The 14301-nt window shown below is 39.7% G+C and overlaps 1 protein-coding gene across 2 annotated transcripts in view; it reads right to left on the bottom strand.

Moving 5' to 3' along the window:
• Window positions 1–14301, bottom strand: part of LOC122412502 (uncharacterized) — a 217189-nt gene that overhangs the window by 135759 nt on the left and 67129 nt on the right. For both annotated transcript variants that reach the window (XM_043422064.1, XM_043422065.1), the window contains exon 3: window positions 1853–2111. In XM_043422064.1, coding sequence (XP_043277999.1) covers window positions 1853–2111 — 259 coding nt within the window. The remainder of the gene's footprint in view (window positions 1–1852; window positions 2112–14301) is intronic.

The following is a 14301-nucleotide window of genomic DNA, read 5'->3' as shown; positions in this document are numbered from 1 at the left end:
TGTAAGGGCTGTTTCTGTGAATCGGGGGTCTGCAGCGATCGCACAAGGGGGATGCCTGGCTGCCAATTTTTATTTGCCAAACGAAACGACAACGGATGGAGGAAAGGGTCGAAGCAACGTGTGGGCTCATTCAAAGCTCGACTTCTGGAGTCTGCATAGCGAACGGTGGCGGCGCACGTATAGCACGAGACGGCGAAAAAGAATGAGAAGAAGGTTAAGACCCGTAAAACTTATGAAAATCCTGGATTTATGGAGAATCTACGACGCTATCCAAGCGAGAGAAACATGGCGCATAGACGCCTAGACACAAGCGGCTTTCCTCCTCCGCTGCTGCGACTTGACAAATCGTCCGGAAAGATATGTATATCCCCTAGTCTCTCGCGATTCCGTAACAAAGCTGTGCCGAATCAGGCCAGACCAGGCGTGCAGATTCAAACCCCGAGATATGCTAAATGCCTTTGCGAATCTTTCGAAATCCACATTTATATAAAAATATATGTTTCCATTAGATTTTGTATGCGTTCGTCTTCGCGGCTTGGGCTCATCCCAAAAGTCTCTTCTGTGTCGAGCAAGCAAAATATTCCAAAGATAAACATTCCATTCGCTCGGAATGAGCATTTTTTGGATCAACACTGTTTGCAGAACTTGGCAAATGCTGGCGAAGATTTTCATTAACACTGTGACTTTAATGCCAAAAAAGGCAGACTCCAAGACCTCCGAGAAGAACGACGAGTCGATTTTCAGGGGTGGAAAATATATTTTTTATTTATACGTATAAAAAACATTGGAACCTAAATATTCGCTGAATAATTGCACACGTTTCGCAGCAAAGCAGCCCCGACAAACGAGCATCGGGATTACCCAAACGTCTTCTATCGCTATTTTGTTTGGATTTTTTCGGGGACGAAATAAAGTAGAAAGAGAAAAAAATAGAATTTATCAAGGCTGGCCTAATGGTAGAGAAAATCCGGGAGGGATTAACGCCCGTGTTTTAGGGCACAGATAGCAAAAACAGGATGAAAAGAGAGAGAGAGAGAGAGAGAGAGAGAGAGAGAGAAAGTGAAGTTTCGTGTACGCAGCATCCCAAGTGAATCTCATCTAATCTGCTGATCCACGACTCTTCTTCTCCTTCTCCTTCTTCCCTCTCCTTTTACACCACTTTCACAGTTAAGTTTCCAATGTCGTTGTGTCCTTGAACGCGCTTCGAAAGGGCGTTAATTAATAGCTATCCTTAAAAATACGAGGGATCATCCCCATTATCATAAATTCTGCGAATCGGTCGGAGTGAGGATAACCTTTCCTCCTCCCCCCCCCTCTCCCCCGCCCCTCCCTGTCTCACTCGGGGCTGCCGCTGTCCACTAGAATAATCCGGGTATTTATGGACCGAGAAACTTTATTTCATGTCCGTACTATTTTTTATGGTTACGATATATCACTGAAATTTCGAAAATTCTCTAATGGACGATTCTCGTTGGTTACAGTTCCAAAAAGTTGGTTCAAGGTCTCGACTCGCATCGTGACATGTACGGAAAGCAAAAAATATCTTGGACATTAAATTCCCCAATTCAATCGACACTCATTTCTCGTATCGAAAACAATTTAGCTGAATCGACGTTTTTAGAAAATGAAAAGTACGGACGGAAAATTATACGTACTGAGGAAAATAAAAAAGCTAAACCTTCGGATCTTCATCAGAAATTCACGCTTTGGATTTTTTCAATAAAATGTCTGAACATGTTTGTGGATTATTTGAAAATGATGACGCGCCAAAATTTTCATCGCGTGTGTTGGTTTTGAAAAAACGATCGTTGCAAAAATGAGGAAGCACTTGAATATGGGAATTGCGACTTACCAGAACCAGCCGTGCCGAGCCTCAGTACAGCGTCTCCTTGCAAGGATATCGAGAGCGTTGCCGTGTCTTCGAGACGCGCCAAAACTTCTTCCGGTATGTCTTCGGGTTCGCGGAGGCGAAGAGTGACTTCACCCCCGCCTCCGCCGCCCTGACTACCACCACTTCCGGGACTCGTCGAGGCCGAGTACATGAACACCGATCCGTATCCATGCAACGACTGTAAAGGCAGCCTCACGCCGCCAACTTCTCCGACCGGACCCTTTAACGATACACAAAAATATCAATAAAATTGTGCTTACAAAAAACTTGAAATTTCCAGTTTTTTACATCAACTTTAGAGTTTTGGCGATGAGTTCTGTTTTTCTTTAGGGGAAGAAGTAATTACGAGAATTCAATTAGTTTTTAATAATTTTCTAACACTCAGGGTAATTCGACGGATTCATCATTATTTTTTAACGATCGGATAGAGCTTTTAATGATTCTACAAATTTAATCTCAGATAAAAATACATATTCGTTGAAATTCCGAATATGGTAATGTGAATGGTTTTCATTTCGAACTTTTGTATGTCACCGCGCGTGTTTCTCTCGATCGGAAAGGCGACACTGATTACGAATCGCTTTTGACGGTACATTCGAGAAATTTTTCCAACCTACAAATGGCAAACTTTTCCATAGGAAAGTTCTAAACATGAGGGAGGAACGAAAAAATAGTAAAAATTCTCGTATTTTTTACTGTATTGTCAAACGAATAAATACTCGTCATTGCATTCGCGTATAAAGAATTTCGGTGCAACACATTGAAAAAACGTAAAATGTTTTCGGGGGTGTGTAATAGTTTTGCTGCACCGCTCTCTTTCTTCATATCAAACTGGAAATCCGATTGAAAAAATGTAACGAAAAACACGCTAAAAAGAGGAAACTTTTGTAATTCAGAGTGAACATTACGAAGAGCGAAATAGTCAGCGTACGTTTCACCACGCGTCAAATTTCTATATTAAACATTTCGATCATCGTTTTTTTTTTTTTTTTGAACAAATATTAAACTTTGTCGTCGTGAACGTTGGATCAAATTATATTGGAGATGAATTTCCATTCCCCCTTTTTTCTTTCTCTTTATACACGAGTTTTTATTCAAATAATAAATTATGAAATGAAAGGACGAAACGATGGGACAAAAACAAAACACGAGTGACGTCCGGTAAGAATTAATATTTTTATATCCATACGTTTCTCCTCTGTTTTTCTTATTTCTCAGCGTTCGTTTTTAACAAAATCAACTCCGCGGACAGATTAAAAGGGAATAAACGAGGGACAAACGGACAATGTGTATTTTTGTGTATTTTCAGCATACAATGAAAGACAAATAGTGTAACGGTTTACTATTCCCGAGGCACTATAATATTCACCAGTCCGTGAGATATGATATTTTTTTTGGAAGCCTGCAAATCCTCCTGTATTTAACTCATCGGTGGAAACAGTTGTTTATTTTGTGCAGGGATTCATGAAAAACTTGTAATAATTGTTATTTATATTCGAACGAGTATGGGTCTCGTGTAAATATGCGATAAAAGCGGCAATTCAATAACTGCGTTTTCTTTTGTTATATAATTCTGTTGAAATTTCACTATTGAAAATAGGTCAGCTGATATATTCCTTCGAATTTGATTTGATGGGGAACAGTTGTTGTTGAAGAAAGGTTTTTAATGAATTTTATTCGATCAACAACTGTACAGCTCTCCATCATTATCGCCGTTTTCCCATTTGATGCTTCACGATCGAAGAATTTCGAATTTATATTCGTTTCTTCTTTGTGCCTTCTCCGCGTTAGAAATGAGCTTCAATTTACACAGCGTTTGTTAGTGGCTCGGGTTTGCAAATAGGTAAAAAGTGTTGGGTACTCGTAGGACCATTATTTCCGTAAATTGATTCGCGTTGCTAAATCTATTTACGGGTTATTCGCGGATATTTACTGACTGTATATAGTTGGGCGATTTCAAACTGAAATACTCTTTGTGTATGTATCCTCCCCTTCCTCTCTCTCTCTCTCTGGCTCGGTGCAAAAATTGCAGGAATATTCGATCTATTTTGGGCGTGTTTGTATTTACCAAAAGGGAGAGATGCCGAAGCGAAGAGAGAAAGAGTGCACGACGAAGAAGAATGCTGAGAGATATAGAGAGAGCGAGAGAAAGAGGGCAAGCATAGGTGAGCGCGCGCAATGAGAGTAATTTATTTTAATGGCCATTTTCGTAATGGACCTTTGAACATGGCGCATGGGATTGAACTCTCTCACTCCCTTTCTTTTTGTCTTTTTACCTCTCTATAGAGACGATCGAAAATACAACCCCCTCTTACACACCGTGTACACAAAGGACGGTATATAACATTTAACACAGGCCCAGGTACATTTGTGCCTGGCGTTGAAATACCGATCCATCGTCGTATATGAGAATTTGTACAAAAACATAGTTTTTCGCCAATTAAACTAACGAAAGAACAACTTTTTCACCACTGTTCTCCTTTTAATTGTTATGTTTCGTGAGAAATTATCTTCTGTCGGAAAAAGGTATTGTTACACAATCGAATCCGGTGCAAAATGGAGCAAAGAAGAAAACAAGCTCTTGGTGATATGAATTCGTCTCGTTTCCATACGATTTATAACTCCAAAAAAGAAACACTTATAAAATCATACTGTAAAAGAAGTTGGTAGGTTGTAGAAGGTTATTTTTCTACCCCCTGGAGGTTAAAATACACGAGAATATACGAGGACGTTTTCGAGAATCGTCGTTGAAACGATATTGCCTCGTTAAATTTGCGTGAACGACGTGTGTATCTGAGAAAACGAGGATCCTGCGGATCTCTCGAGTTTCGCGTATGCTGCAGCTCGTGAAGAAAAAATAAAACAACAAACGCGAGAAGGAGAAAAAAACGGTCCAAAGTGTCCGCGGCAGTTTAACGCGGCACGAGACTCTGGGGAGGCAAACAACACTACAAAAGGGGAATATAAACTTGAGTTTCTCCACTATACTCCTAAGCACCTTCGTCACTTTCAAGTAGCAAACGAGAAATATGATACGATCCTGATTTCGTAAACAAAAACATCGTCATGAGAAGAATAAATTTTAAGGAGTTTTTTTATCGTTAAAAGAGCAAATCTCATGAAAAAATTCGAATCGATATTTATTCGAGCGTTGCCTTTTCATTATTTGGTTCAATCTCAAAGGCACTATGAAATTTTTATATAAATATGGAAATTTTGGGATCTTTGTATCCCGGTGTAATGTATTTCGTCAAAGGGCCAACTTCCCGGGGTTGTTGGGGATATAAATATAAAAATATCAAAGATCTGGCAAGATAATACAGTGAAGAGACACTTATATACACAAGGGAATATCACTTCCAGCTTTCTGGCATCCAAGTGTCCACGAAAATATACCATAAACACGAAATAGGACGGTATATATAGTTTCACTTCTTTTTTCCCAACATTTTCTTATATCTATACGAATGCTGTAAGTGTGTAAAGCTTTGAAAAGACGATACTTGAATGTGTCCACTCTTACGCTTCCCGTATGTTGGTAACATGTATTCCCGTCCGGTTACCCAGTGTGAAAATCCTTTTTCAACCTTCTTTTTTCACCCCCTCTTCAAAAGGGGTAGAAAAGTTCCGAGTCGGCACTCGATATTGCAAAAGTCGAGTGGAAGCGAAAAAAAATAAACTGAGTGAAAAAAGAAATGAAGAAAAGAGAAGAGATAGCGAGAAAGAAAGGGAGGGAGGAGGGAGGGGGGGGGGTGGAAGAGAGAGACGGAGAGGAAAAGAGGCCTGGCGAGTGCAGGACTACGAGCTTTCTTCTTCAAGTGCTCAGTACTGTTTACCGTTCCCGTTTCGAGACTCTCCACAATTTTTCTGCTTTTGGCACCAAGTGTCTCCACCGCGTAAATATTTGGCTTGTGTTTTTTCCACATTTTTTGGCTCTTTCGCAATTTTTTCAACTCTCCCTATCCCCTCCGTCTCCTTCTTTCCTTTTAAGGATATAGTTAAATTTATCTTAACGCTAAAATCATTGAAACGAATGCTTTTACAAGATTTTGACGAACGAATGAATACAACATTTTCCGTTTCTGTGAGCACACATCGCCTCGACGGATTGAAAAATTATTTTTTACTCTACCTTAATCGCACTCTAAGATTTCGCTGATACATCATTAACCGCTCGACAGGCAATTGCCCGACGATTGCTTGTTGACGCAAATGTCCGGGAAAAATAAGTAGAAAACAAAAAAAAGTCTCAGTAACTCCTGGAATCGGAGTATTCATTCACTCCACACTGATGTACAGCGAATATGACGTCGTTAAATATACTCGTTGTAGGATTGTTCCTGGATGCCAGGACAACACTGGCGCCGGAAATCCATATCCTGTGGAAGAAGTTGTTTCTCAACACTCACAATCACACGTGCAGGATCGAAGGCGAGTGACACAAGCAGATCCAAATCCGGAAGCACCGTTCACAACTTGGTCAAATCGAGTGAGATTTTCTCGAACGAATCTCGTATTCAAATTGTTTCTTCATTTCATGCATAACTTTACCCTGAAATATGAGATAGAAGGCCAAACATAAAATGAATTTGGTACTAGACTTTTTTAATGGTTCGAAAAAACGAACGACGGTTTTCGTTCCGATAAAGCAGAACAAAACACACTCCCTTTGAAGTCACACACTCACCACACTGGTGCAAATTTGCACTTGGGCTTTTCAAAACTTTTTATCCCATCCATGAATGTATGGAATTAATCTTACAACGAGACTTTTTAGGGGTAACAATTCCTTAGTAATCGATTACAGTCATTAAAAAAATTGAAAAATAAAGTTTTTCATAGAAACATGGGCAAATTGAAGAAAGGAATTTTGAAGTTCTAGACACTTGAAATTTTCGCGGGTGCAAATTTGCACCAGTGTGGTGTCTACGGGTTAAGGAAGTTGAGGCTGTACAGTCATTTTTTTTACCCAACAGTTATGACCTGTACCTTTCAAAAGTTAGGCCATTTTACAGTTTGACAATGTTGCATACACTTTAAAGAAGAGTTGGGGAAAAGAAGACGAAAAACTGATGAAAGCTCAGTCGAAAACACGAACGGTGACGATCCTAGCCTCAAAAAACTGCACGGGAAACATATTATTATTAATATAATCTCAGCAAATCTCCTAATAAATCTGAAAAAAATGACATTATTCAGCAGGCCTTGCTCATGTTGCTCAAAAAATTTCATATTTTTAGCATCATTTTCAACGGAGATATCACTGAATGTGTCTTGACTTCCACAAGATTACATGTTATTTGGGCCAAATTGTTATTGATTTTTCTCAGCAACGACGCTCCTAAAGTGTCTAAAAATTTAACTGATTTTTTTCTACACTTCACTTTATAAGATGCAATCGGTTTAAAAGAGATGACACCATTTTCATTCTAATGCCTCAACTTCCTTAAGGATATGTTGTGGGGTTTGGCCGTCGGGGGTGAAGTGTGAGGGGGGCGCTCTATGCTTATGCACGGAACCGATGAATTATTACCAACTGTTTGTCGTTAAATTATCGTCATATTTGATGTAATTTTTCGAGGAAAAAACCCTCAACAGTTTAAACAGAATATACCCTTTACAGAAATTATTTCTATTTGTTTATAGAATTATTTTCGATAAATTGTTAGAGATCAATTATTGCAAGACGAGCTGACGACAAAGTAAATAATGACCATGATAATATGCTTGGGTTGACAGCCGTGTCGGACAGCCCCGTTCCTAACCTCAAAATCGAAGTAGTTGTTTCTCGACCGCATGGACATCGGGAAAAAAAATGCCGCCAAGGTAGGGGCCGTCTACGCTGTTGCCATGATTCCGAAGCCTTACATTTCTGTGTTTAATTTTTGGAAAAATTCGCGATTATAATCATTGATAACTCTGAATCGGTGTACTGTAAATGATTGGCACTAAAAGTTAGTCCGATATTCCATTTAACCGTACCTGTTTTTTCAACTCTGTGGCATCGTTTTTTCGGCAGATATATATATATAAATACTGAAAAATGTTCGGAACATTCCGATAAACATAATGTGACGAGAACACCATATAGTCTAACTTTGCAATTTTTTTTCTAAATAACTGTACTGCGGATCGTTTCGAAATTTGACAGGTTCAATAGTAAAGGGATCACGAACGCTCCCAAAAAATTTCATCTCAGTGACATCGTTTCGTCCTGACCGCGCACACAATCTTAAATGCATAGTAATTGAGTGTTTTTACAAAACAGAAAAGATGCAATGAAGATCGACGGAAAGTAACGATTATTAATTGAATTCAAGTGGTTGGAGATGAATCCTTAATTTACAGTAATGACGTTGCATAATGCATATTTAAAAAACGAATATTTCTTAGTTAAGGTCGAAATAAAACGAGCGATGCATAACGAGACATAAAAACAAACGCCTGAGAAAATTGCATTAATTTATCCATCCGTGGATAGCCCGTATATTTCATATACGTGCATAAACATTTGCAAAGACTCGTGGAAAATGCAAATGAGCTCTCATTTCCTTTTGGTTCTATCCCGGTGTACGTGTGGCTCCTTCACTCGTGTATGTCCCTCACTTTTCCGGCGTTATCTCACGTTATTCCACACATTTGTCTTTCGTGTATGAATACGCAAGAGCGATCCTCTCGAAACCGTCGAGCTCACACACGCACACACACACTCCCGAGTCGAATTATTTTTCTTTTCTCCTCACGGTGCATGTACAGGGTGTTCGAAAAGTTGATCGAAGACTTATGGGGAACGTGAGAACTAAAATAATGAAGAGCAAACTCCTTTGAGCTCTTTTCTTCTTTTTCATAAAGTAGCTGAATAATAATTAGTCGGTGAAAGCTTGTAAGGAGTGCATATCAACGCCGAGAATCTTCGCCCCTTTCGCAGCCCCATTGAATTGGCCTTCGTCTCAAATGACATAGAAATCACTCTCGTAGGCGTCTTCGTAGAAAAAAATGTCCGACGACCGATTGCTTAAGAATTTCGAGATCCGGGCACGGCGTAAAATTTTTTTTTGACTTTGGGGACACCTTGTTTCTAAATATATCTTCAAAGTCTACATAGACTCGCGTGTATGTAAAACGTTGGCTTGTCCTGCGTTTCTCTCGCTGGGGAAATTTATGGTCCGCTTGTGGCATCGGCGTTACGGCTCGTCCGTTTTCGCGAGCTAAACGCGGAAGAGCTTTTCCCACAGTGTGGAGTAAAAGTGAGCAAGGGAGGAGGGAGACGCCGGTTGAGTCACTCGTTGGTGCTTTCTCCGAGCAATTTCGTTTACTTCGAAACATTCACTTTAATGACTTTGTGTGTATGCGAAATTTAACGAAATAACCGACCATCTTTACATGTTTCTCGCCCTCCCTCCCGCTCTTCTCTCTTTCTCTCTACTTTGTACATCTTCCTTTTACCCGAACACGCCCATTTCCACATTTCATTTCGTCTACAAGGTAACGTAACCCGGAGAGAGCAAACAACGCCAATATTTCAAAAGACAATTCTCGTCGCATGATTTCTACGAGGCTTTTAACGCGTGTCCAAAGTTTTTGGCTCCCTCTGAATTAACCGAGCAATGTGAAAGTCATCATAAAAAATTCAATTCCGCGAAAGCTTTGCTGCTCGTTTACAACAAGTTCAGGTACAAAAGAATCAGATTATCAGAATAAAGCATAAACTTTTTTATAGTTTCTTTAAAAACTGACGCGGGATTTGACTATCTCGCCGGATTATTTTCCGCTGACGCGCAAACGATCTAATCCTCAATTAAGGTAGTGTAACGGGACAGCCTTATCCCCTGGCACGGTTTCACGAGAATCTGTCAAAGGGCACGGATGGAGCGCTATCGCGTCAGCGAAGCGTCACCGTACGCCCATAAAGCTCCGAACCTTTCCTTCCTTCTCTTTTTTTTTTTTTTATTTCTACCAAAATTTTACTGAAACAAAAGAAATAATGGAGCATTACCCCTCGTTTATATGGTTCCGTAATGTTTGCTCCTCGGACAAACTATCCGCGACAAAAGAACCGCGACAAAATAACCGCAGACAAAATAACCGTAGCTAAAATAACTGCGAACAAAATAACCTCAGATAAAATAACCATGTATAAAATATCCGCTACATTCCATTCGATGTGTGTGCGGGATCGTTGGGTGGGTGCAGAGCACTCTCGATGTGTGTGCGGGACCGTTGGGTGGATGCAGAGCACTTTCGATGTGTGTGCGGGATCGTTGGGTGGGTGCAGAGCACTTTCGATGTGTGTGCGGGATCGTTGGGTGGATGCAGAGCACTTTCGATGTGTATGCGGGATTTTTAAACATGGTTATTTTATCTAAGGTTATTTTATCCGCGGTTATTTTAGCTACGGTTATTTTGTCTGCGGTTATTTTGTCGCGGATATTTTGTTCGAGGAGCAAAGTTCGTGACACGGTTTATATGAGGTTAACACGTTAACCATTGAGGCATTGTACTCTGTCCGGTCAGATGTTGACAAAACGTCTATCCGTACAACAAAAGTACGGTGACGCACTCTCAAGGCATTGCACTTCTCTCCTACGTGAGTGAAGAGGATATAAAAAATCCTAATCTCCGATATTTGGGAAATTGACCTGAATACGGAAACGTTTCAGTAAATCATGTCCGAACGATCGTATTTTATGGGTATCTAAATTGGACCGATTTCCACTTCCTAATTAAAGATATCATCACTTTAAATTAATGGCAGAGTTATTAATTCGAAATAGTAAATAAATTTTATCAACTTATCTTTTGGCGAATGAAATTACAAGTCATTAATTAATCGAGGATCCATCACTGACCGAACCCAAAATTTCATTCGTCCCTGGCGAAAATACGGTGGTTTTTTATGTAAAAAATCGCATTAGAAAGCACAAAGGGAAAACACAACGGGAAATGGAGCAAGAAAAAGTATCAATAAAAAAAACAGAAGGCTATGACACAGGAATGGCCAAAACAGAATTTTTTGGCCGAAATAAGCAAATGTTAGGTTATACGAATGCTCGTTACCAATTTCGTTCAATCTTTAACGTAACGTATCTTTATTACTAGTAAGACAATAGTCGCGAATTTTTTCCCAAATCTTCGTTATATTCTTCACTGTTATTGTCTTTCATAAAGTGATAACTTTCATAAACTTCGTAAGAAGCATTCGTTCGTTATATACATGTTTATCTCAATAGCCAATAAGACGAACTCTTTAAAATTTGATACGCGTGTCAGTCGTCTACCCATTTAAATTCTGTGTAAATATCAAGACTTTCTTTAAAAAATCATTTCGTGTATGAACTACCTTAAGAGCAAATTCTCATCACTCATGCGTCGCTCATGTCCGAAATGATAAAGGAAAAACAACATTTGCCACATTGGTCGAAGGCCGGACTCAAAAATGCACAAAGTTTGCGCACGCACGAATAAATATTTCACGTATAATATCGCGTCAGAATAATATTCAAACGAATCCGAGTGTGTCGAGGCTGTTATTTTTCGAAATGAAAAAAAATAACACTGTGACAAAGAAGTGAGAAAAAAAGAGACTGAGGATTTCGAGGGAACTGCGCGCAAGCGCGATCGGTAATAAAACATTGTTTTTTATTATTTAGTTTTTCAAACGCGAATAAAATACAAACTGAGGGACGAAGTTGACTGAGGAGAGTGGGTGTGTCCAGAGGGGAGCTTTGTGAATGGAAAAAAAAGCAGAGGAAAGTCGTGGCAGTGAAACGAACGGAGCGGAATGTCCGGTGATGAATTATTGTTGAAAAACAGTGGGAGGAGAAAAAGAGAACGGCAAAGAAGAGTGAGAATGAGAGGCTGAAAAAAAGCAGACTGCGGAGCGCGGAGAGTCAAATGCATTATTTACCGTTGCAAGCTCCAGGATTCTACACACACGTATATACGTTCACAATTCTGGAGCTTCCAATGCATATACAGGACAAAAAACTAAAAACATAAAAATAAAATGCGACATCTAAATCTCATGTACACTTGTACCACGGCCCACTGGACAGCGTCAGAGAACCTCAGATATATATGACTTTTTTCGATGTTTCAGCTCCGAAACATGAATACGTTATCCCATGTGTTGCTTTCGCGATTCGATCAATCTCAGCATTTTATTTTTTCGCTTAAATTTTTATTCGAGCGTTGCGAGCTCTTCGGTCACCGGGGGTGATTTGCATTAGCCGATTATATTCGAACGAAATGAGCATGGAAGAGTAACGAGATTACGAATCGTCAATTCGTTGCGATTATTTTTTGTTTTCCCACATCTGTCCATCCGCCTCCCTCTTTCCTGACGGCTGGGGAATCGAAATAAATACTATGAATTATTGAGCTCTCAAAGGCCGAGGAAAAAAATGTATAATAGCACAATTACGATAATAATGCATGGGAATTAAAACAAACTTAAGGGTCGCCTTGTTCGGCTGAGCGTTACGAGGGTTTTTGCCCCTCCGGCTTAACGTCCCTTTTCGTGTTTCTCGTGTTTTCATGCTGGAAGTGCGGCAGCAGGGGGAAAGATTCGCGCCTCGACGCAGAATTCTACGGCAGAGGATTCGCCGTCGTTAGAGAGACTTCGTCGTGAAAATATATGGTATTTTTCTCGAGCAGTATAAGAGCGGCAATTTGTTCTTACCCGGCAGCAGTTTCCGGCCTTCGTGGCCACCAACCACCGTAAAGAGTCTCTGGATTCAACGTAATGCCCGGATCCTTTCGAATTTACGATTTCGACCTGACTTTTCTGTTGGCCACACCAGCAGACAGAGAAAGAGCCCGAGCGAGACAGAGATAAAAAACGATCGAAGAATTCCGAGTTTAAGCAATTTTCGCTGTGTGCGGTTTGCGAAAAAAATTCGCCTCTCTGCAAGCACATCTCGAAAACGCGGGAGAAGAAGCGAAAAGTGCTTACGTTGGGCAAATTCAACGGCACTTTGCAACTCGATAAATTATCTCATCCGAGCCATAAAAATTCATAGAAATTCAGTTAACTAATGATGACGCCCCCTCCAATTATCAATCACTATTTATTTTCCTTTTAAATTTTGAATATTTTCTCATAATTTTGTAATATTCATAAACCAGCATCGCAGTTATCGAGTCCGGAACAGTGGCGGTTGCGGTTTGAAAAATGGTGGTTTCCTATCGAGGAAGGAAAAAAAATCAAAAGAAAAGCAAGAGCAGCTTAAAAATGTTGGGTTTAACGACTGCTGGCGAATTTCGTATCTGCCCATAACGATTTACATGTATACGGAGCCTACAAGGTAAACGAGTTACTCCTTTGTAAACCAGAGCCGCGGTGACGAGGGATAATTGAATAATAAATGTTAGGAGGCAAAAGTGAGAGTGCGGGAGTGAAATTCGCGTGCAACGAATAAGCCGCAAGCGAGACGCACGTCGACGAAAGATGGTGAGAAAATTCACGACAGCTAAGGGGAAAATAACTTTGATGCTTCCGGAAAACAATTTTTTTTTTAGTTCCCTCAACACGAGAACACGGTACACTTGCAAAAAATACATTCTCCGTGTAATTAAAAGCTCGACAAAAATCTTGATGAAGTAAATAAAAGTTTAAAAAGTCTGTAATTTTCTTTACATCTGCAAGTATGGTATAAAGAAAAAATATTAAAGCTCATCCCCAAAAGAGAGTCTCGAATGCACGTACTTCGTTGAGGCATCGAGAAAATATTTTTTCAAATAATTTTTGTCTACTTGTATCTGTAAATTGATGCACAAGTCGATGATTTGACCGGGATCAAGAGTTCGTAATGAAACTAGGGTCGAAAGGCAATTACAGAGTTGTTTGTTTTATTCTCGGTGAAAATATTATGTCAGGTATAAGCTCCTAGGTGATCTCAAAACCAAACTTGTCGATAACGTTCTTATTAAAATTGTTTTTATCATTTTTTCGGCAGGGGACTCTCATTTTAATAATATATCAATACTACACTGAATGTCACAAGTGAAAGTTCATTTGCATTGAAATCAGCATGATTTGCAAACATTCATTTCGTTCGACTCTCGTACACTTACATATAGATAAGAAAGATTATTTTAGAAGTGGATCGCTCAAAAAGTACTTCAAACATAGAATCCCAGTTCCCAATTTTTTACTGGATTCAATTGGAATTTTAACCCTTAGTGTGCACACCTTCACAGCGAGACATTTCGTGCACATGGGGTCACTTTGACCCCAGGTCATTTTTGACATCGAATATCTCGGTAACTATACGCTTTTCGGAATAAAAGGTTTAGTCACTTTTTGCAGTGAATTGATCCAACTTTAAGGCTCCGAAGTCGGATTTCCAAAAAAATCTTTTTTCATTGTTCAAAAACGTGCTCAAAGTTGATAGTGGACGTAAAAAGCA

Source organism: Venturia canescens, chromosome 6, assembly GCF_019457755.1.
Source record: "Venturia canescens isolate UGA chromosome 6, ASM1945775v1, whole genome shotgun sequence".
In the NCBI taxonomy this organism is placed as follows: Eukaryota; Metazoa; Arthropoda; class Insecta; order Hymenoptera; family Ichneumonidae; genus Venturia; species Venturia canescens.
Note: the sequence above shows the minus strand (reverse complement) of the source record. Positions and strands in the feature narration are given on the sequence as shown.